Source organism: Oncorhynchus clarkii, chromosome 28, assembly GCF_045791955.1.
Source record: "Oncorhynchus clarkii lewisi isolate Uvic-CL-2024 chromosome 28, UVic_Ocla_1.0, whole genome shotgun sequence".
Classification (NCBI taxonomy): domain Eukaryota; kingdom Metazoa; phylum Chordata; class Actinopteri; order Salmoniformes; family Salmonidae; genus Oncorhynchus; species Oncorhynchus clarkii.
The window spans coordinates 23,149,432-23,174,437 of NC_092174.1; the positions used below are offsets into that span (position 1 = coordinate 23,149,432).

The following is a 25,006-nucleotide window of genomic DNA, read 5'->3' on the forward strand; positions in this document are numbered from 1 at the left end:
GATTGATGATCTGAGTAGTCAAATAAAGTTGTGCTGTGTTCCCTTCAGATGTGTCACAGAGAATCATCCTCACAATCCCGAGCCTGGAGCAGCCACAGCAGAGGGGGGTGTAGAGCCTGCCATTGCCCAGTCTGAACCCCCCCAGAAGAATCTCCCCACCATGGAATCCCCCAAACCTCAGCCCAGGCCCTCTGTCAGACCCCCCCAGCCACAGGTCAAGAACCCTGCAGGCAGGCCAGACACAGTCCCCACCTCACCTGACATTGTCCACCGTGTGAAGAGCTCTCCCGTCAACATGCATTCTTGTCAGCACTCAGCGGCTCTGCCACACCACCCCAGCCCCCCACTGACCTCCACCCACGGTCGAGACTCCCCCACCGTGGCCAAGGTCAGTCCCCGCAGCCGAGAGAACAGTCCGGCCCTGCAGAAGAGAATAGTTCCTTGGTGTGGTGATGGACCGGCACCCACGGCCAGCAGCACTGAGACCACCTCACAACCACCTGGTTCAGAGGAGATCCACACCAACAGGGGCAGCCTCAAACACATCGTCATGGATATTGAGGTAGTCATAGTCGGTCTGATAATCCTAGTAATTATTTTAGTGTCTGTAAAACACATGAGTCGGTTTCCTGTTTAAGCTTAAACCGAGACTAAAAATATTAAATTGAAATTATTCTTAGTCTAAGACTGGACTTAATCTGGGTCCAGGAAACTTGCTCAAGGTAGCTGGGTTGAGATGAAGAAAGTCTTTAAAACTGAGATGACTGTTACTTACTGTGTAATGTAATATAGACCACACTATCACTCAAGATGATTAAACAGAGCCCTCTGCCAGTTCTCTAACATAAACCAATCTCAGTAAAGTGCATCTACATTTCTGATCGGTATGCATTGAGACGTCTGGGCCATTATATATCATTAGTATACCTCTCTGGTCACCCCCAAAACCAATTCCTCCTTTGGCCACCTCTCCTTCCAGTTCTCTGCTGCCAATGACTGGAACGAACTACAAAAATCTCTGAAACTGGAAACACTTATCTCCCTCACTAGCTTTAAGCAACAGCTGCCAGAGCAGCTCACAGATTACTGCACCTGTACATAGCCCATCTATAATTTAGCCCAAACAACTACCTCTTCCCCTACTGTAGTTTTTATTTTATTTTGCTCCTTTGCACCCCATTATTTCTATTTCTACTTTGCACATTCTTCCACTGCAAATCTACCATTCCAGTGTTTTACTTGCTATATTGTATTTACTTCGCCACCATGGCCTTTTTTTTTGCCTTTACCTCCCTTATCTCACCTCATTTGCTCACATTGTATATAGACTTATTTTTCTATTGTATTATTGACTGTATTTTTGTTTTACTCCATGTGTCGTTGTATGTGTCGAACTGCTTTGCTTTATCTTGGCTAGGTCGCAATTGTAAATGAGAAACTTGTTCTCAACTTGCCTACCTGGTTAAATAAAGGTGAAATAAATAACAAAATTCTCCTCCACCCCACAGACGGCAGAGAGAGAGCAGGACCTGGAGCAGGGGAGGTCGCCACAGAACTCAGCAGCCACCTCTTCTGGGAGTGAGTTTGAGCAGATTCTCCAGGAGGCCCAGGCCAGCCTGATGAAGGCCATACCCGACCTGGAGGTAACTGAGACCGGGAGAAGGGAGGCTCAGTCCTCCCCTCCACCCCTAGCTCCAGACCAGCCATCTCTCCCAGACCCAGAGCTTCCGCTCAACCCTCCACTGCCAGACGAAGTAGATGCCCCTCAACCTACTGAGGCATCTCTTCCAGGTAAGAAACTATGGAAGTTAATAGACCAATTCAATTGTTGGAAGCATCAAAGTTACCAGTTTGCTGTAATTTTTCCTATTTTTGTAAGAAACTCTGGAAGGACTCAGAATGCAGAACCATTGTACAAACTGGAAGATTGTTCATCATCCCCAAACAAAACTGAAGGTGTAAATAATCATAATGATACATAAAAAAATGTGGAAATAACCATCTTGGTTAAGGGCAAAGACCAATAAGGCAGAATCACTTTCCTTAAATGTATCCATAATGGAAAGAAAATTGCCTTTATTAATGCGTATGCTCCAAATTCATATTATCCTACTTTATTTGATTCTATGAACAGAATATTGTTAGAATTAACTGAATTCCATCTGGTTATTGGGAAACCAGGAGCTGTGCCAGGCCTGCCACGTCTGTTGACTCCTCCAGCTGTAACGCATAGAATTCACTAGCTTGTATGCGAAGCAGTAATTGTTTTAATACATCACCTACCATATCACTGATGCATCGTGAAACAGTGTTGTTTGATGAAGGCATTGTCTGTATAGTTTTTTTTGCCTTTCCCCCAAGCATTGTCCCAGCCATATCCGCGGCAGCAGGAAGAATTAAGTCCTCCACAATAGTATGGGGCTTGCCTGTTCTAGCCACTCGGTAGCTCTCCACATAAGACGCTTCTAGCCCCTTCTTATTAATGGTATCTGTTGCTTTTATACATGTCTTACTGCTCAAAAGTAATCTTAATTCTCGCTCAAAAAACCCCTGTGGCATATTTTTCAAATTGGCATGTTTCGTTTCCAAATGTCTGCGCAGGAGTGAAGGTGTCATCAAGTTGTGAGATTAGTAATTTTGCACGAAAAACACACTGTGGCTGAGGAAAGGCACTACTCCCAATATAAGTGAACCGCAAACCAATGTAGTTCTCATCATATTTGCAACTCTTCGATGGTCCAACGTCCCTGTCTGTTGTTCGGTGCTTTCCCGGGGAACGGGGGCAGTAGCTCTTTGGCTGCATCAGATTCACAACTGCCAGTGTGCGTGCTAGCTGGGCTAGCAACAAATGTATAATTACTGATGCTAGCATTGGATGTGCTCATGGAAGCAGAACAACTTGTGTCGTTGACAGGTGCAGGTGTAGTACTGCTGGTAGTAGCAGTACTACCAGTAGAGGCTGGTATTTGTGTCTACGGACGCGGGCCTTACTTTTTTTTAACCATTGATCAATTTTCGATCAAAGGGAATGAGCAGCAGCTACGTTTGGCTACATGTGGACCGTTAGTGGAATTCCCGCAAGAGAGAGTAACGGTTCATGTGATTGGATGTTAATTATTTGACTTGGCTACCTGTATTTGACATTATGTTGTTATTTCGCTGAACACTAGATGGTTTCATTTTATTTTAGGCAGTGAAACGAGGCTACTCGGGCGAGAAAAAAACATCACCCAAATGTATAGCCCCGTTGACAAATCTAAATGGGCTGTTTGAAAATGTGAATCACATTTATTATTTGGCGTACCCCCGACGGCATTGCGTGTACCCCAGTTTGGGAATAGCCGGTCTAGAGGAAGGTGTTTGTCCTTAGGCCTGGAGGGAAGCCAAAGTCATTACACTACCCAAGAGTGGTAAAGCGGCCTTTACTGGTTCTAACGGCAGACCTATCAGCTTGTTGCCAGATCTTAGCAAACTGTTTTGCTGTGACCAAATACATTGTCTTGACCAAACATATTGACAACAGACTTTCATCGTTCTTATAGAGAAGGGCACTCAACATGTACTGCACTGACACAAATGACTCATGATTGGTTGAAAATAAATTATAATAAAAAGATTGTGGGAGCTGTACTGTTAGATTTCAGTGGAGCCTTTGATATTATTGACCAAAACCTGTTAACTTACAGTAGAAGTCAAAACTTTGGACACACCTACACAAAGCAAAGGGTGGCTACTTTGAAGAATCTCAAATATAAAACATTTTGATTTGTTTAACACTTTTTTGGTTACTACATGATTCCATGTGTTTTATTTAATAGTTTTGAGGTCTTCACTATTATTCTGCAATATAGTAAAAACAAAGAAAAACCCTTGAATGAGTAGGTTTGTCCAAACTTTTGACTGGTACTGTATGTTTTATGCATTTTCAACCTTAGATTGCCATATCGTGGATTCAGAGCTAGCTAATTAAACTCAGAGCTTTCTTTAACGGAAGCCTTTCTAATGTGAAACGTGTAGGGTGTGGTGTACCGCAGGGCAGCTCTCTAGGCCATCTATTCTTTACCAATGACCTGGCACTAAACAAAGCCTTTGTGTCCCTGTATGCTGATGACTGAACCATATACAATGCATTCAGAAAGTATTCAGACGCCTTGAATTTTTACACATTTTGTTAACTTACTACCTTATTCTAAAATTGATTTTAAAAAATAAAAAAATCTGCATCAATCCACACACAATACCCCAAAATGACAACACCATAACCGTTTTAGACAATTTTGCAAATGTATAAATAATAAAAACAGAAATACCTTATTTACATAAGTATTCAGACCTTTTGCTTTGAGACTCAAAATTGAGCTCAGGTGCATCCTGTTTCCATTGATCATCTTTGAGATGTTTCTACAACTTGATTGGAGTCCACCTGTGGTAAATTCAATTGATTGGACATGATTTGGAGACACACGTGCACACATATAAGGTCAGGCTCAGATCTGGGGAAGGGTAGCCAAAACATTTCTGCAGCATTGAAGGTCCTCAAGAACACAGTGCCCTCAATCATTCTTAAATGGAAGAAGTTTGGAACCACCAAGACTCTTCCTAGAGCTGGCCACCCAGCCAAACTGAGCAATCGTGGGGAAAAGGGCTTTGGTCAGGGAGGTGACCAAAAACCTGATGGTCATTCGGACAGAGATCCAGAATTCCTCTGTGGAGATTGGAAAACCTTCCAGTAGGACAACCATCACAGCAGCAGTCCACAAATCAGGCCTTTATGGTAGAGTGGCCAGACAGAAGCCACTCTTCAGTAAAAGGTGCATGACAACCCGCTTGGAGTTTGCTAAAAGGCACCTAAAGGACTCTGACCATGAGAAACAAGATTCTCTGGTCTGATGAAACCAAGATTGAACTCGTTGGTCTGAATGCCAAGCGTCAGGCATGGTAGTGGCAGCATCATGCTGTGAGGATGTTTTTCAGCGGCAGGGACTGGGAGACTAGTCAGGATCGAGGGATGAACTGAGCAAAGTACAGAGAGATCTTTGATGAAAGCCTGCTCCAAAGTGCTTAGGACCTCAGACTGGGGCGAAAATTCACCTTCCAACAGCACAATGACCTTAAGCTCACAGCCAAGACAACGCAGAACCCGGACTTGAACCTGATCGAACATCTCTGGAGAGACCTGGAAATAGCTTTGCAGCGACGCTCTCCATCCAACCTGACAGAGCTTGAGAGGATCTGCAGAGAAGAATGGGAGAAACTTCCCAAATACAGGTGTGCCAAGCTTGTAGCATCATACTCAAGGCTGTAATCGCTGCCAAAGGTGCTACAACAAAGTACTTAGTAAAGGGCCTGAATTCTTATGTAAATGTGATATTTCAGGGGTTTTGTGGAACACAAAACAAACATTGAGGATAAAAAAATGTTTTAATCCTTTTTAGAGTAAGACTTTAACATAAGAAAATGTGGAAAAAGGGGGCGCTGGTGAGCAGCAACATGTGAAGTCACGTTCTCAGTGCTCCGATCCAGGGCGAACAATTTACTATTAATACTTGACCAACACCTCCCCCACGTGTTAATTTTGTAACATTTCATTTGGAATCAAACCCAATTTACTAATCTGGCTTATTTTCTGAAAATGTTGGCACTTTTATTGTAAAATGTTGAGACAACGGGCCGCGGCCCACAAAGGAGCAGGCCTCTGCTAAAACCTCGGGCTCACCTGACACGGACTCTGATCCCCCAACCTAGACATGGTAATGGCGGCTATCATTAAACCTGAACAGACTGTGCTGGCTAAGGTGGAGTCATTATCCACTGACCCATCCTCACAAATAGCTATTCTCGCCACCGAGGTCAACATAAAGATCGACTCCGTTAATCTAGAATTGGTGAGATATGACACCCGTCTGAATAGCCTGGAAGATGGTGCAAATATTTACTCCAACAAAGGGGTGACACAAAGAGCAAGTCACCCGGCTATCATCAGATGTCGTCAAACTCACTTCCAAGGTTGAGGACCTCGAGAACCGACAGTGCCGGGGGAACAGTCTAATTTTCGGCGTGAGAGAGGGACTCGAGACCGTAGGCGGAATGCAGCCTACGCTGTCCATAGCTAAACTGCTACAGGAAATTCTAGGCCTCGATTACGCCCCCACTCGCACAGAAGCATACAGTCCTCACCGAAAAGTTAGTTAAATTCCACTACATTCAGGAGAAGGAGGATGTCTTCCGTAAGCCAGCGCGAGCGGCTCCCATCACCCACGATGGCCGGAATATTTGCATTTACCCGGACTACACGGCGGCAGTCATGAAGAAGAGGTCAGCCTTCAACGAGGTGAGGGGGCTCCTACACCGCTGTCTGGACACCAGGTTTGGCATTCGTTACCCAGCTGTACTAAAGATAACTACTCCCTCCGGCGAGTAGAAGAAAATGTCCCAACCAAGGCCAAAGAATACGTTGTCACGCACCTACATCGACAGGAGGACAGGCGACATAATACTAACTAGCCATTGTGGGCGGATACTGTGACCCTGCACTAGCCTTGCTAACGCAACCAAGGACTAACTAGTGAATTCATATCTTGATTAGAAACATGCCTCCACCCTGCTGCCAAAAGAATTACAATTATTAATCCAGTAATTTAACATTATGAACAATGATGGTATGTATAGGGTGACATGTTCTCACAAGGACAATATAGTTTGAATAGTATTTTATTTACAGTACATGACACAGTTAGCTTTTACCAACTATCTGCGGCTGTATAGGCACAGTTCTAGGTGATGCGGTAATAATTAGCCTAGTCGCTGTCTAAGGCTAGCCACTGAGATCTCTTTCCATGCCTTAATACCCTACTAACATACTGTGAGCATGTTTAATACATATAAGTTTATACTCCCAAAGGACCATATGTATTATTCTTTACAATTTGACTGGTTGGTCCGCTCTGGTGCTTGTGGGCGGATGGCACGGGTTTGCAGGTTGTATAGCCGAGCGACGGGTATTAATTACAATGCCAGTCAATTTTCAGTGTTCTGGCTTGTTAGGATGTTCAACAGAGGGTTACATTTCTACAAATGTTGAATTTTACTGGGTTTGTTTTCCTATTTACTTACTTAATTAAATGTTTGTGTGTGTGTGTGTGTGTGTGTGTGTGTGTGTGTGTGTGTGTGTGTGTGTGTGTGTGTGTGTGTGTGTGTGTGTGTGTGTGTGTGTGTGTGTGTGTGTGTGTGTGTGTGTGTGTGTGTGTGTGTGTGTGTGTAAGAGTGTTGGTGGGGTGATCATGACTGATGCACAGAAGCATGTAGCACTGTAACCTGTAACCTCAACAGTGTGTGTAATACACTCACACACACACACACACTGTTGAGGTCTGAAATTTACATACACCTTAGTTAAATACATTTAAACTCAGTTTTTCACAATTCTTTACATTTAATCTTAGTAAAAATTCCCTGTCTTAGGTCAGTTAGGATCACCACTTTATTTTAAGAATGTGAAATGTCAGAATAATAGTAGTGAGAATGGTTTATTTCAGCGTTTATTTCTTTCATCACATTCCCAGTGGGTCAGAAGTTTACATGCACTCAATTAGTATTTGGTAGCATTGCCTTTAAATTGTTTAACTTGGGTCAAACATTTTGGGTAGCCTTCCACAAGCTTCCCACAATAAGTTGGGTGAATTTTGGCCCATTCCTCCTGGCAGAGCTGGTGTAACTGAATCAGGTTTGTAGGCCTCCTTGCTCGCACACGCTTTTTCAGTTCTGCCCACAAATGTTCTATGGGATTGAGGTCAGGGCTTTATGATGGCCGCTCCAATACCTTGACTTTGTTGTCCTTAAGCCATTTTGGCACAACTTTGGAAGTATGCTTGGGGTTATTGTCCATTTGGAAGACCCATTTGCGACCAAGCTTTAACTTCCTCTTGAGATGTTGCTTCAATATATCCACACAATTTTTCTTCCTCATGATGCCATCTATTTTGTGAAGTGCACCAGTCCCTCCTGCAGCAAAGCACCCCCACAACATGATGCTGCCACCCCCGTGCTTCACGGTTGGGATGGTGTTCTTCGGCTTGCAAGCCTCCCCTTTTTCCTCCAAACCTAACGATGGTCATAATGGCCAAACAGTTCTATTTTTGTTTCATCAGACCAAAGGACATTTCTCCAAAAAGTATGATATTTGTCCCCATGTGCAGTTGAAAACCGTAGTCTGGCTTTTTTATGGTGGTTTTGGAGCAGTGGCTTCTTCCTTGCTGAGCGGCCTTTCAGGTTATGTCGATATAGGACTCGTTTTACTGTGGATATAGATACTTTTGTACCTGTTTCCTCCAGCATCTTCACAAGGTCCTTTGCTGTTGTTCTGGGATTGATTTGCACTTTTCGCCTAAAAGTATGTTCATCGCTAGGAGACAGAAGGCGTCTCTTTCCTGAGTGGTATGACGGCTTCGTGGTCCCATGGTGTTTATACTTGCATACTATTGTTTGTACAGATGAACGCGGTACCTTCAGGTGTTTGTAAATCGCTCCCAAGGATGAACCAGACTTGTGGAAGTCTACAATTTTTTTTCTGAGGTCTTGACTGATTTATTTTGATTTTCCCATGATGTCAAGCAAAGCGGCACTGAGTTTGAAGGTAGGCCTTGAACTACATCCGCAGGTACACCTCCAATTGACTCAAATGATGTCAATTAGCCTATCAGAAGCTTCTAAAGCCATGATATAATTTTCTGGAATTTTCCAAGCTGTTTAAAAGGAACAGTCAACTTAGTGTATGTAAACTTCTGACCGACTAGAATTGTCTGTAAACAGTTGTTGGAAAAATTACTTGTCATGCACAAAGTCTATGTCCTAACCGACTTGCCAAAACTATAGTTTGTTTACAAGAAATGTGTGGAGTGGTTGAAAAACAAGTTTTAATGACTCCAACCTAAGTGTATGTAAACTTCCGACTTCAACTGTATATGTGTTTTTAAGTCATCCCAAGTATATGGGGTTGGTCGGGGGTGGGGGGGGGGACATATTCCTATACCTCCTTTTTTTATATATTGTTTTACTATCCTTCAAATATGCATATAGCATAAGATACCTTAGAACCACCTCAAGCATCTATCAGGGCACATGGCGAGACCCAAATGCAGACACAGGAGCCAGATGGTAGCGCTCCGATATTTATTATAACAAAGGGATTGGTCAAAGGCATATCGGGGCCAGGCGAGAGTTCATAAATCAGGTCAGAGTACAAACGGTACCAGACGATATGAAGTCTCGAGGTCGGGCCAGGCAGGGGTCAGAAATCAGATCCGAGTCCAAAACAGTACAAGGGGATATGCAGGCTGGTGGTCAGGCAGGCGGGTTCGGAGTCAGGACAGGCAAGGATCGAAACCAGGAGGACTAGAAACAAACAGAGACTGGGAAAAAATAGGAGCAAGGAATACCGCTGGCAAACAATATGAACTGGCACAGAGAGACAGGAAGCACAGGGATATATACACCGGGGATTATAAGCGACACCTGGAGGAGGTGGAGACAATCACAAGGACAGGTGAACCAGATCAGGGTGTGACCGGTTCCCTCCAGAATCCCCTTCCCTAGGTGTAAATGTGATTATGTTTGCCCTGGATAGAGCTTTACTGAGGTTCAGTTTAACACAGTAGCATTTTGCTCTAGTCTAGGAGAGGTAGATGCAGCCTTCCAACAGGGGGAAGGCCAGCATAGGGGTCCAAGGTTTTCTTCAGGGTATTTTGCTGTTTTTAGCAGTTTTTAAAAAAATTATATTTATATTTTATTACTCTGACCTTTCAGCACACTGGCCATGTGATTGTCCTAACATTCATTTCTGATTACTATGACTGCCTAATTCACATACTCTAGGCTCCACTTGCTTTATCAGCTGGAACGTGAAAGGAACTAATCAGGTGGTCAAGCGTAGCCGCGTGTATGCTCATCTTAAGTCCTTAAGTCCGGACATGGTTTCTCTCCAAGAGACCCATCTCCGGTCCAGCGACCATGATAAACTAAAGAGAAAATGGGTAGACTAAATATTTCACTCCAACTTTGGTGCTAAGGCCAGCAGGGCAGCCATCCTTATCAGAAAAGGTACCCCGCTTGTCTCCTCCAAAGTAATTTCAGATACTAATGGCAGATATATTATAGTGATGGGAAAATGGTTTATTCTGGCTAACCTCTATGATCCTAATTGGGATGACGCTCAATTTCTCTGACCTTATCGCAACAGTTCCCGACCTTAACCCTCATCATTTGATATTGGGCGGAGATTTCAAATGTGTATTGCATCCAAGTCTAGACAGATCCCGACCGAAGCCCAACAATGTGGGAGCAAATCCCACTGCTAAACAGTACTCCTTTTTTTCCTCCAGTTCACAAATCATACTCTGAGTTTTACTTGTTTTCTGTGGGATTGCTCCTCCATGGATCAGACAAATTATAGGATTCTACACTGCATCGCAGTGCTAGCTGTGCCACCAGAGACTCTGGGTTCGAGCCCAGGCTCTGTCGCAGCCGGCCGCGACCGGGAGCCGCGACCGGGAGGTCCATGGGGCGACGCACAATTGGCCTAGTGTCGTCCGGGTTAGGGAGGGTTTGGCCGGTAGGGATATCCTTGTCTCATCGTGCACTAGCGACTCCTGTGGCGGGCCGGGTGCAGTGCACACTGACCAGGTCGCTAGGTGTACGGTGTTTCCTCCGACACATTGGTGCGGCTGGCTTCCGGATTGGATGCGCGCTGTGTTAAGAAGCAGTGCGGCTTGGTTGGGTTGTGTTTCGGAGGACGCATGGCTCTCGACCTTCGGCTCTCCCGAGCCCGTACGGGAGTTGTAGCGATGAGACAAGACAGTAACTATTAACAATTGGATACCACGAAATTGGGGAGAAAAATGGGCTAAACATTTTTTTTTATATATGATTCTAGAAATGAGTTGATTACTGATTTTGACAATAAAATTCTTCCTTTTGTAACTAATAGCCAATTTTTTTTTACATTTTCTTTCAAAATCAGGCGCAGTAATCAACAAATTTTTCCTGCTGAACAATAGAATTCTTCCTTTTGTAATAGACAATATATATATATATATATATATATATATACTTACCTTTATTTAACTAGGCAAGTCAGTTAAGAGCAAATTCTTATTTTCAATGACGGCCTAGGAACACTGCCTAGTTCAGGGGCAGAACGACAGATTTTTACCTGCTTGGGGATTCGATGTTGCTACCTTTCGGTTACTAGTCCAATGCTAGGCTACCTGCCGCCCCAATATCACAGCATCATTATATCAGACCATAGCCCTGTCCAGCTAGATATCCGCTTTCCGGACAGTACTGTGTAACAATGCGTATGGCAACTTGACCCACTACTACTATCCTGTAGTGCCTTTAAAAAAATACATATCAACTCACATTGATGTCTTTTTACAGATCAACTGCACCCCTGATGTGTCTCACTCTATTGTGTGGGAGTCGTTAAAAGCATATCTAAGGGGACAAATTATTTCATTTAACCAGGCAAGTCAGTTAAGAACAAATTCTTATTTTCAATGACAGCCTAGGAACAGTTGGTTAACTGCCTGTTCAGGGGCAGAACAACAGATTTGTACCTTCTCAGCTTGGGGGTTTGAACTTGCAACCTTCCGGTTACTAGTCCACCGCTCTAACCACTAGGCTACCCTGACAACACACAGCGCACCAAACGCTTATCGGAGCTCTCTCAACTCAATCTAAATGTGGACAACAGATATGCTTCTTCTCCAACTCCTGCACTCTACAAAGAGAGACTGCTACACCAATCGAAATTTGACAATCTTTCCACCAAACAAACTGCGCAGCTTCTGTTTTAAGTCCAGTCAAAAATTCTATGTACACTGAGAGAAAGCTGGCAAGTTGTTATCTCACCAGCTTTGACAATCCGCTGCTAGCAGCACCATACCTTAAATCTGTGTTGCAGCTGATTTAACGTCTACCAATCCCAAAGAAATCAACAATCAATTTAATCAATTCTATTCGGATCTTTACTCACCAGAGGCTCTTCCTGACACATCTTGTATGCATGCATTTCTAGACAATCTGGACATCCCCTGTCTCAATTCAGATGAACAAACCAACATGGATGCCTCAATAAGTGATGATGAAGCTACTCTGGCAATCCAGTCCATGCAGAGCGGTAAAGCCCCTGGGTCTGATGGCTTCCCTATTGAATTTTATAAAACATTCTCCTCTAAATGATCTCCTATCCTCAGCTCAATGTACAAAGAAATCCTTTCTAGTCAGAAACTGCCACAGACACTTACCCAGGCGACTATTTCGTTTTTTCTTAAAAAAGACAATCCCCTAGACTGTGGCTCATACCGCCCTATAAGCCTTTTGTGCCGTTTAGAGACAGTGATGCCTAATATAATTAACTCTGACCAATCCTGATTTATCTCAGGTAGGCAATATTTCTACAATATTCGCCGACTATTTAATGTTCTTTATTCTGCCCAGTCAACTCTACAGCCAGAGTTGTCATCTCTTGATGCTGAATAGGCTTTCGACCGGGTTGAGTGGGAATATCTATTTACAGTACTAGAGAGATTTGTGTTTGGCCGCCATTCCTTTACTGGATTAAGATTTTGTACTCGTCCCCAGTGGCTTCTGTTCGCACCAACAATGTTACCTCCAGCTACTTCCCTCTCCACAGGGGGGCCAGGCAGGGTTGCTGTTTATCCCCTTTCCTATTTAATATGGTTACTGAGCCTCTTGCTGTCGCTCTGCGGGCGGAGGAGAGGATTAAGGGGATATTGAGGGGCAACATGACTCACAAGGTGTCCTTATATGCAGACAATCTTCTTTTATACATCTCTAACCCTGTGGAGTCTATACCCCATCTCTTGGACATGCTACAAGGTTTTGGGACATTCTTTGGTTAGAAGTTAAACCTAACAAAAAGCATGCTCCTCCCCATGAATCAGTTAGCAGAAGGAATTGGGTATGCCAATTTCCCATTTAAGGTGGAGCATCAGGTTTTTTCTTATTTGGGGATGAAGGTCACACACTCTGTTTAAACATAACTTCAAAACACTCCCGGAGCGCAGTAAGCAGGATTTCATAAGGTGGTCCACGAATGACGAATCCACCAAATCCGCAAATGTTTTTTTGTGACCTATTTGTTGATAACACATTCGTCTCATTTGATACTCTGAGGGTTGACCATAATATTCCCAAAACCCACTTTTTTAGATACTTGCAGCTTTGCCAAAATACATTTCCCTTCATTTCCACTCGAGCCTACTAAGTCAAATCAAATCAAATTTATTTATATAGCCCTTCGTACATCAGCTGATATCTCAAAGTGCTGTACAGAAACCCAGCCTAAAACCCCAAACAGCAAGCAATGCAGGTGTAGAAGTATCCAGTCGTGAGGTGCTTAGATCTTAACCCTTATCTGAAGGGCACAATCTCAAGATTATACGACATAATACAGGACATTGATCCGCCTTCCTTTGCAAATACAAAATCTGCAATGGAGCAAGACACAGGTGGCGAGCTACCGGATGATACAGTATATGGTAATAAAGTATTGAGCGTATCCACACATCATTTTGCATAAGGCAATGGCTTATTCAGTTTAAGGTTTTGCACCGTCTCCATTACTCAAATGACAGATTGGCAAAAATATACCCAAATGTTGACCCCAGAGTCCAGCAACTGTGGAAAACATGTTTTGGTCATGCAAATCTTTGAGTGGCCTCTGGGACCCATTTTTGATGCGTTCTCACATATGTGTAATACAACTGTTTGCCCCCAACCCAGTCACTGCCATTTTTGGGGTACTTCCCCTAGACCAGAATGCTACCACACATCAGGCGAATGCGACAGCATCACTGCTAGCTTGCCACCTTGTCCTCTTTCACTGGAAGTCTGCAAAGCCGCCCTCCTTTATGCAGTGGGTTAAGGAAGTGATGTCATCCCTGCCTCTGGAGAGGGTTAGATACACTGTGCTTGGGTCCCGACAGAAGTTAGACTTAAACTGGTCTCCATTAATACAATACGTGGAGCCTGTCTTTTACTTAGTGTAACTTGCATAGTTTGGTGAGCAGTCATGTCAGTTCTAGTGGCCATTTGTGCTGATTTTTCCAATGTTTCAGTTTCTATTAATGTTTGTTTCTATTTTTCTTTCCTATTTAACTTACTTTTATAGATGCCTTTTGTGGGTGGGTGGGTGGTTTGGAGGGAGGGATGAGGGTTTGGGGTTGAACTGTTTTTGTTGTTATATCTGAAAATCTATAAATAAAGGTTTTTTTTAAAGCACTTTTGGAAAGCTCATATTCTAGGCTAGATATTTAAAAAGTATGGTACACAGATCTACAGTAAGTGAATCTGAATAACCCTTTAACTGGAAAAGAAAATGGAAAAATATGACCTTGTCATCCCATAATCTGAACCATCAATTTATACATTCTAAATTTGTTCACAGACTGTATTTAACACCAAAGAAAAGTTTTATCACACTGTTCACTGTGTCCCCTAAAACAGGTAGGCACATTCCTTCATGTGATGTTGGAGTGACCTGCAGTTAAATGCTTCTGGGACAAAGTTACAAAATTAATTTTGAAGTGCATGAATGTAAACATTCAATGCGTTCATACTTAACGATGATAGCTCCTTCAATCTCTCAGTCAATCACAGACGATTACTGCTGGCAGGCAGCACTTCCGCAAAAAAAAAAGATGCTGGCTCTTAAGTGGCAAACACCCCACTCTCTCACAATTCACCAGTGGATACAGTCACTTGTAGAAGTTATAACATTAGAATTATCGACAGCGAGAATGAAAGGTGCTAGTCAAGAAACAATTGAGGCCTGGACAAATTTGCTTTGTGAAGAAGACTGTGAAGAATAATCTGAGCTAAAGCCCAACACACACACACACACACACATATATATATATATATATATATATATATATATATATATATATATATATATATATATATATATATATATGTATATATATACGTGTATATATATATATATATATATATGTGTGTATATATATATATATATATATATATATATATATATATATGGTAAACATAATACTCAACATAAATATTTCAGGTTACTACAGTTACTACAGTATATATATATACACACTGTAGTAACCTGAAATATTTATGTTGAGTATTATGTTTACCAATAGATGGCAGTATTGATTCAAAACGGGGTTTGCTTTCTGCTATCCGTCGACGTTTAAATGTCTGCCATATATATCGTGCTCGAGAAAGCCTCAGGTAGTTTTACACCAGGTGCTTTCCGGTAATGTTATTCAAAGTTACCATTTAAATACTAAAACATACTTATGTGTCCAGTGTCATCAATCTAAGAAGCATCCTAAGATACAGTACCTATATTCATATTTTTTGTTAGTCATTGCTTTCAGGCCCACAGGGAAGGGCTGGTATGGGGAGGGTTTTCTCTCGTTGACGGGGGGGGGTGGACGTAAAAGCATCCTAGGTTAGGGGATATGGGGTAGGGGGCAGGTAGATAGAGATATGGGGGGGGTGGGGACTGACAACCAACCTATTGCCAGGCGGGGTGCTAAGGGGTGGAAAACATGGTTTAATAAAACTTATGTCAAGATGTGTATGTATTATTTATGCTCTACATACAGTATAAATTGTCTGTGTCTGTGTGTCGTCATCTGACAGAACCCACTCAGCCAGCTGATGTGACTGTTCAGGTCAGCCCTGAGCGACCACATAAGTCTATGGTTGAAAAGCCTCGCAGGCCCAGTGTGGAGAGAGAGATGAAGAACAGCCCAGAGAAGTCAGGGAAGTCTCTTCCACCACCCCCACCACGGAGGTTCTTCCCTTCACTGTCCGGCCCAGGGCTGACCACAGGGAGGTCTGGAGAAGTCATCTTTACTACCAGGAAGGAAGCCACCACCGCCCAGGTGTGCTACTCATTTGTTGGCAATTTCACTAGTCAAGCAGCATTCCCAGACAGCTGTCTTCAACAGGATAACCTCATAACACTGCCAGTCAAATAGTTGTCTTTAGTAGTGTATGCACACATGACCTAGTGGGGGGTACAGTGGCAATTTATCTAAGCCAGTTTTGCTCTGACAAGTATTCCAGTGTCCAAGTCAGTGTGTTACTATCCCCTTCAGGATGATGAAGAGGCGGTGGTCCCTCAACCCAGTCCCAAACCCACCAGACAGCCCCCAGAGGTCAAGCCCAAGCCCCAAACCACTCCTGTTTTTATAGCCTCAGCTGAGCCAGGGTTAAAGGAGGACGAAGAAGAAGAGGATGATGATGAGGAGGAGGATAAATTCATGAAGGAACTACAGGTAAAAATACACAAGTCACATGTAAACCACAAATATGTACAAAGCCTTTGTCTATTTTTTTTAGCCTTTTTTAACATAAACAGTAGCTCTATTGTATGTGGTCTTATCTTACCTGCCTTACTACGAAAACCTCATGGAAATGTGTTCATGTCTCCCTCTGTTGTTCAATGGAGGAAAGGGTTTTGTCTGTGTGAACAAGACTATGCCCTGCCTAATACATCAGTTACTGTGATATTTAACTCAGCCTTTGTTGTACAGCCACAGAGGCCTTGTCATGATATACGATCTGTGATCTAATCGGTGCAATTTGACCTCCTCAGGTGTTTCAGAAGTACACTCTTAGAGATGTAAGCACAAAGTGTGTCATAGACCTTACAAGCACTGCAACTCAAGTCAGACAGATAGAGCCAGAACTCTCTCTCTCACCCAAAGACCCAAAGGTAACAGATGTGGTACCCTTTTTCTAACCCGTTCCGGCCCCCTTAGGCATGCACTGCTTGTAACTCACTCACTGCTTGTCTGGCCTCGAACACTAATCTGATCTGGGGCCTGCCTGTCAGTACTGTCTGTGCTTACAGCTTAATCAGCCTCTGAATCTGGTCTGAGCTTGGATCTAAAGCTTGCTTTTGATTGAATATGCTTCTGAACACTGGTCTGACTGCCACTCATTGCTGTGTTCAGCTATTGCAGCTATTGCTATTGGAATGGCCTGGGGGGCCGGAGGTTTGGTGTTTCTTTTGGTGTTTCCTGTCTGTCATGTTATCAATGCCTTTCAGAGAATTGGCTGATCTCATATTAAAGGTGTATGGTGTCTCTTGGTGTTGGAAAATGTTTGCTCTTGATTTGCAAATGTGATATTATCTTCAATTAATTTCCATTTCCTTCCACTCTGAGATTAGACTTGTCATTCACACTGTGCAGTGTTCTTGCCTGGCTCCGTGAATGAATCTGCATCTGATCATTTGTAGCATATCTCTTATGACATTGTGCTTGACTCTATTTCCCTTAGTTTTCTAAGCATGCCCTCTTGGCTGCCAAGGTTGGTCTCCTCAATGTAATTTGAAATGTAAACTGAACCCGGAGCTGTTGTGCAATGATGTTATCTCCTAAACTGTCATAGGAGAGTCAGGAGAACAAGGGTAAAGAGAAAAGTGTGCTCAACACTAACGAAAACAGATTTGTCATTGCTCCAAAGAGTCCCAGGGTAAGTCTTAAGTCCCCAAATAACCATGTTCCTCAGTCAGAATACAGTATATTGTATATTTTTGATGTTGATATTTCCCTGATTTTTTTTTCCCAGGTCATGTATTATGTCACAGGACAGTTATCCAATGAGAAGCCTCCATCGGGAAAAACAGACCAATCGGAAGGCAGGGAGGGAACATTGTCCCCCTCACAGGTGGCAAACTCAAATACATTTGACTCCCAGCAGACAGAGTTACTAATAGCAGACACAACACCTCTGGTATCATGTAACTCAGTGCTGGAAAGCCAAGATTGTCCTCCTAATATACAGAAGATAGCAGTTGGAGAAGATAGTGGGAAGGAGAGCGTCGTTGATGAGAATGTCCGGAAGGATCCTGTTCAGTGTCAGAAAGTGGGGGTAGTTGAACCTGTGTCTCCTCCAATACCTGCAGAGAAGCAGGACATATCTGAACCCTCTCAGCAAGACTATCTTACTAACAGTAAACCATCATCATCTTCGTCATCATCACCACCACCATCTTCACCAGCATCACCACCACTTCCACTATCATCATCTTTATCACCACCAGTACCAGTAATCCAGTTTGTGAGTAGTACAGGCCAAGAGGTTTCAGGTAGTCCAGGGTCTCCACCAGAGAGCAGGGGCCTGGGTGACAGCCAGAGCCAGCAGGTAGTGTTGAGGTCCTTCAGAAGCAGAGCACCAAGGTATGTAGAGGAGGGCAGCAGCCTGAGCCCTGACCTCCCAGACGAAGAGGGCCCTCCTCCCCCTGAGAACATCTCCTTCATGATGATCACCAGCAACAGAGTGCAGGCTCTGTCCACTGGGGAGTACCAGGAGATAGTGAATGGTACCAGCATGTCCGAGGTTCAGACCGTCAGTGTGGGGAACGACACCACCAGTATCAGCCAGGAGCACAGTGGCTTCGACAGGAAGCCTGTGATCATCATATTCGACGAGCCCATGGACATCCGGTCGGCCTACAAGCGTATGTCCACCATCTTTGAGTGTGAGGAGGAGCTGGATAGGCTGCTGCACCAGGAGAGCATCAAGGAGGAAGCAGAGGAGGCAGGATCAGAGAAGAGTGTACCTCAGGTAAAGTCTAACACTTATCTACATCAGGCAAACAAGACAGCAGTGACAGGAAACACTGCAACCAGTCACCATAATACTCCTGCTGTGGTTGCGCAACAGAAGAGTACAGCAGAGTGCTCATTACCAGAACAGTCTAAAACAGAGCCCTCAAACACCAGCAAACCAGAGACCAAAAAGAAGTTCAAATTCAAGTTCCCCAAAAATAAGCTGGCGGCCATCAGCCAGGCGATTCGCACTGGGACCAAAACAGGGAAGAAGACACTTCAGGTGGTGGTCTATGAGGACGAGGAGGAGTGGGACGGACACATGAATGAGACCGAAAGGTTTGAGATCAACAGCAGTAGCATACCACAAACTGACTTTAGTCACCTCACCTCTGTGAATAACATCACGTCACCAAGCACTCTCACCAGGTCAAACTCTAAACGCAGGACAGAGGAGATCTGTAAGAATGCCTACGACTCCATAACCAGTCTAGAGGAGACCATTAAACAGCTGGAGATCACTGTGGACAATATAAGCCCAGCAGCGCCTAACACCGACTCCTGTGAAGAGTCTCCAGCCACAGTGAAATCCCAACGAGAGAGAAGTCCCTCCAAGAGGCCTGCCCCTCCTCAGGTCTCAAAGTTCCTGAAGCATCCTCAGAGTAAGAAGTCCAAACCAGAACTTCCCAGGCCATCCATCACAAGCAGCTCCAAGAAACAGGTCTCTCTTAGAGCTCCTTCCCCCTAACGCTGCACTGGTGGCTGGGTCCCTGTGAGGGCTGGTGGCTGGGTCCCTATGAGGGCTGGGCTGGTGGCTGTGTCCCTTTGAGAGCTGGGCTGGTGGCTGGGTCCCTGGTAGATTCCCACCTTCTCTCCCTCTAACCACTAAAGATGAACATGTTTTTCAGGCGCTGCTGGGGATACAGCTGGGATCTACCTCTGCTTATAAGCTGTCTTTGTGGTGTCAGCTGACATGATTGTTGTCCCAGGGTACCTGGGTTGCTATGATGTGTGTTTGTTTCCTAATTGTGGACTCTGAACAGTGACTGGCTTTAAAATGACTGGCTTTATATTGTGGCCATGGTTCCACTGTGCATGCTTTGCTCTCAGTGTTGATGCAGGCGGGTCAGTGGCTCCTGAACTTTAGAAAAAAAACGAGGACCCCTAACTTGACTCGGCAGCTTTCTAGATATACCCAAAGCCTGTAATCACAGGCAATATAACGTTATTACTTTATGAAAACATCTCTGGCATACCGCAACACCATAAATAAATATTATTTGTTTTTAACCATCAATTACAAGGGTGCTAATTTATTCTCAGCTGATAGTAAAATAACTTAATTAGCTTTTACTAATAATGTCCAAACAGCATGTGAAACTATAAGTGCAAACTAAAAAAAGAATACAGCTCAACACAAAATCCCCCATTACAGTCTCAGACTTCCCCCTGGAGCTGGTAACTCTACTAGTAGCTCAGTTTGGGAAGCACAGATCTACTGTAAGCACATCTTATCTCTGGATACATGTCTTTTCTGTTGTTGTTGCTTTGGCTCTTAGGTGTTTTCACAATCTGTTCCTAATATATGATTTATGTCTGTTTTTGAATACTTACAGAATACCAGTGGCTCTCCTTCTTCGAGTCAGATGTCACTTTCTGTGTCTGCAAAGTCCTGGCAGCAACCAGCCGGGTCAGCTGACAAACCAGGAGGAAAAACTCAGAAGCAGTTTCCACAGGTAGTTTTACTGTAAGATGGCCTGTGTTAGGAAGTATTGGAGAAACTACTTTCATGATTTAGAGAAGTTTACATGAAGCCTTGGAAACTGTACAATTATAGGATATGTTTGTTGAATCCACTCACTCTCTGTCTTGTTCTCCTACTGTATGTCTTCAAGACCTTTTGACTGTTACCATCTGTACCCTCTTCTTCCCCTCTATATGCATGCTCACCATGTAACTGTAATTCACTTGGAGGTGGAGGCAAGGATAGAAGATTGGCAAGGATATATTCACTTCACTTTTTCAACGTCTTCAACCTTAAACTAAATCAACTAAACTGAACCTATTTTCAAACTAAGTTCACCCTCTGTCAACTGTCCAAATATTATTTAACCCTCTTTATCTCACCCTGAGAAGCATGATATTTATGTCATAAACACTGCATGTGTGTTATGAGTTGGTGCATTGAATTAGTGAAGTAGTGGGCATCATTAACCCTGTAGATAATTTCCTGACTTCATATTTTCTATGAATGATCTATAATTAGTGTATTTTAGTGCCACCTCTTTGCTTTCTAACATGATGCTTATTTATCTTTGTATAATAACCCTTCTTTTGCCTTTCTTGACATTCCATATCTCCCGCCATCTTTGTTTCGCAGGCTAACAGAAGTGCTGAGAAAGCTGGTGGGGATAGTAACCATTATTTCCTTGCTTTACCTGCTTCTAAGATCCCAGCCTTTTGTCATAGCTCTGGAAAAAATATGTCATTGCCCGGTCCAAACACTGTGTCTAACCTTATTAAATCACCTTCCTCCTCCCCATCCTCCTCACACAAATCTTTCATCCCATCTCTTAATCTGAGTCGTCTCGTCCCTCCTAGTCCTTCTCTCAATGACAGACGTCAAAATCTTTCCCTCTCATCACAAACCCAAAATGGCCGACCCAGCCCTTTCTCTCACTGCTCATCTTCCTCTTCCTCCTCCACCTCCCCCTCTTCCAACTCCTCCTCTTTGTCCCCCACATCCACGTCCTCCACCTCCTCCTCCCCTCCCTCTCCTTCCCTCCTCTCCCCGACTGCCATGAGTCAAGGTGTGAGGAGTATCCACCGCATTGCTCATATACCCAGCTTCACCGGACACAAGATGCAAGGTGGATACAGCAGCAAAACCACACATACACCAGCAGCTTCTTTGTCCAAGGACATATGATTATCTTTTTATATCTATATGTAACAAAGTTTAAAACATACCGTAAACTCATGCCACAGCTTGCTTGAAATGTTGCAGATGGAGCCATCCAATTTGTACGTTTTGGGTGGCTCAACGCGTTGGAACATTGTCAAGGAGGACAGTTACGTGTGTTGCGAACCCAGTATGGGGCATTCGGACAGTGGAGGAAGCTAAGCTTTTAGCAGCACACAGACCCCTGTTACATAACAGTATAAAGTATAGTGGAGGGAAGTGCTGTTTTCAAGGCAACCTAATACAATTGCAGGGCATTCTCTCGTTTCTCTCTAGCTTTGATAAGTTTTTGATCATGATTAATTTGAGTTCACATACAAAAACAGAGAATAGCGTGAACTGGTTTTCATTCCATGCTCCCTTTCAGAAAGGGGACCTTTTTTCATTTCTGCCTCAGTTTATGGGTTGTTCCACGAAAATAACGCCTTTTGATATTTAAATAGACATTGTGCACATTGAATTGTTAAAGCCTGTTATATTAAATGAAGTGCCCTTTAATATAGACTCCATGGAGAATTCAATGTTTTTTATGAATATGAATAAAGGTTTGCTAAAGTGCCAATTCAGCATTTTGACATGTTCCTCCATCAACCCTGTCACTTCAAGGAAGATTTCAACCCACTTAATCCAAAGATTCCTCCATAATTTCCTAAGCCCTAGTTGTTGCTTTGACAGTCATTTCTGGAAAGTATTTTTTATTTCATGTGATTAGTGATTCATTTAAATCTATCTCTCGTTTTGGAGGCAAGAAGTTTAGCAGTTAAGAGCGATGGGCCAATAACCGAAAGGTCGCTGTTTCGAATCCCCGAGCTGACTAGATGTAAATTCTGTCTGTGCCCTTGAGGACCCACTTAACCCTAATTGCTCCTGTAAGTCGCTCTGGATAAGAGGTTCTTCTAAAAGACAAAACATTTACATTTTAAGGTCAATCCTGTTACATTAACTGAAATCTGTTTTTAATATGGTGAAACTATTCCTTTAAAAAACATAGTCAAATCATGGTGTAAAAGCAGGTGAGCCGTTTCTACCCTTTTTGGCCATTTTCTGGTGTTTTGTGGTGGAAAACTGAATGGGGTCGAGCAAAACACATAGATAAGACAGGCTAGAAATGTTTAAGCTATTCCATTGTTTTTGTGAAGCTTGCATTTAATTGCCACTCCCTGTTGCACACAACAAACGTACATTCCCCCTGTTCACAAGGGGATTAATGGCTGATTTAAGATGAAATGTTACTTTATTTGGCACTTAATAGGGTCATTTTTTTTTTACGTGAACATGTTTTTATGAAGTTAAATGTGCATTTTATGACCGAATGTACAAATTAAGTGAAATCAAAAGGGTTTTTTTTCTTCCAAGTTACACTTCTCAAAAGGCACCGAATTGGTGGAATGACCCTGTTGTATAACCGGGGTCCATAACCATATTCACAAGAACTACTAGCTTTACAAATGATCAACACAAAAAGGTGCAAACATTCTAGAGTTAATACTAATGTAGTTTAGTGGTGCTGGAAATCTAGTTACATTTTTATTGATGTGAGAAATCTGTGATTTTAACGGATGGTGTTATATTTTATACGAATTAGAGTGACACTTAATAATATAAAGATTTGATCTAAAATAACAATTTATGTAAAGAAATCAAATCATTTATTTACATTTCTATGGTGGATGAAGGCATAGATGCAGACTTTCATCTAGCATCAGTCACTCTCTTATGCAATGATCTTAGATGTGTGGAGTTGTGCGAGTGGAACTTTGAAGAACAAAATGCTTGGTGATTTCTCAAGCTTCCGATGCACTGCCAAATCCTTTGAGCTAACAAGATAGCTACTGTACATGCAAAATAATGTTTAGAGGCCTTTTAAGGCAGTAGATGTGCTAACATGCTTGTACTAAAGTGTTTGGTTTTACAGATCATGTATCTAAGACATGCACTATGTGGACATTGTAATGTTTACCTTTGAGATGGCAACTGACTTATATTCATATTAGTAACTGGTGTTTACATTCATAATTAGTGACAGAAGTTTACATGCAAGTGTATGTATTTAAGAGGGTTTTGTCTTCAGAAAAGTATTTTAACTTGCCAAACTTCAGTCCTATGCATGCCCTTTTAGAGATTTATCTGTCATGTTAGAGAACTATTGTTTGCACAACTCTGTAAATATTTAGTGTTCTCTGATTTTGTAAAGCTGTAAACCATGTTGTAAAAAGGTATTGTAGAATTGAATGCTTGTGAGGTTGAGAAACTAATAAAGGGCTTTCTGTTAGTGATTTGCTGTATGCTTTATGTCTTCATGTTATATTAATCTGTGTGATTGTATGAAAATCGGTTCACTGACATATTCTGGGAATCAATGCAAAGTCAGTTTTACGCTTCCTATTATTGCCCAACAGAAGTCAATATACACATGCAATTGTACAGGAAAGAGAGCAGCCAGACAGCAAAACTCCAGTTTGCATACCAGTATTTTTCAAATGCTCTGTATAATTTACCTAAAATAGCTATACCTAAATGTAATATTATTTGTGTCTATATCAAACACATTTCAAACAGCTTCCCATGATATTGAAGCAATCATTTGTCCAAAAGTCCAAAATAAAATCTGAAATTCTAAAACCGATTTAAATGGTCATATGATTAGGTCATGAAAGGATATTGCTATTACAAAGAAAACTACATGAAAACACATTTAGACATTACAAATAATATGTGTTAGTGAATGTCATTAACACATTTCCTGAAACAATTTGTCCATACTGTATATGCACACAGTCCATTGTGGAATCACACTAAGAAAAAAAAAACATAATGAGATATCTCATCCTTTTAATTAGTAAAATTATTAGTAATTAGTTTCATTAAACGATAATTAGCTCATGTAAATTCCAGACATAATGAATCCCAATGCCCATCTACGGTAATTAGCATATCATCATTCTGCATCATATTTAACACAGGAAAGTTGAAGAGAGTCCAGATTGTGAGATGCAACACAGAGGGACGGATGGCTGGTAATTAAAAATAACTCACTTTAGCATCATAGGGTTAATTATGATCTCTCCCAATGCTTTATAGTAGTGTCACATCAACAGCACAAGTCTAGGAGGACATCCACAAACCAACAAGGAACTTTCTGTCAGTTAATCAAAGATGTGGCTTCCTAATTTGCATTTCTAATTGGAATTACTGTAATGAGGGTGTCAATCAGTATGGTTGCCAAATTAGCCAAGTAGTTTTCTGTAAGTAATACTAGAAATGTGAATAAATTTGCCATGTTGTTAGATCTTTAGCAACAGCACAGAGCATGAACGAGGTGAGGTGAAGATGTTAACCCAGTAAGGATAATAAATATCTACAGATCAACATGCCAACATATCCAGTACCAACAAGATTTACAATGAACAAATTACACCAT

At 42.5% G+C, this 25,006-nt stretch overlaps 1 protein-coding gene across 4 annotated transcripts in view; it reads left to right on the forward strand.

The window, feature by feature from the left end:
- LOC139386854 (KIAA1217 ortholog) overlaps positions 1-22,228 on the forward strand; it is an 83,717-nt gene extending 61,489 nt beyond the window's left edge. Inside the window, exons 12-20 of one of the 4 annotated variants that reach the window (XM_071132711.1) lie at positions 49-562; positions 1,509-1,791; positions 15,700-15,944; positions 16,161-16,340; positions 16,661-16,780; positions 17,461-17,544; positions 17,641-19,344; positions 20,240-20,359; positions 21,004-22,228. In XM_071132711.1, the coding sequence (XP_070988812.1) occupies positions 49-562; positions 1,509-1,791; positions 15,700-15,944; positions 16,161-16,340; positions 16,661-16,780; positions 17,461-17,544; positions 17,641-19,344; positions 20,240-20,359; positions 21,004-21,552 (3,799 nt within the window). In that variant the 3' untranslated portion in view covers positions 21,553-22,228. Of the gene's footprint in view, positions 1-48; positions 563-1,508; positions 1,792-15,699; positions 15,945-16,160; positions 16,341-16,660; positions 16,781-17,460; positions 17,545-17,640; positions 19,345-20,239 lie in introns of all 4 variants that reach the window. The other 3 variants (XM_071132708.1, XM_071132710.1, XM_071132709.1) reach the window with 3 other exon arrangements.
- Positions 22,229-25,006: the final 2,778 nt, after the last annotated feature.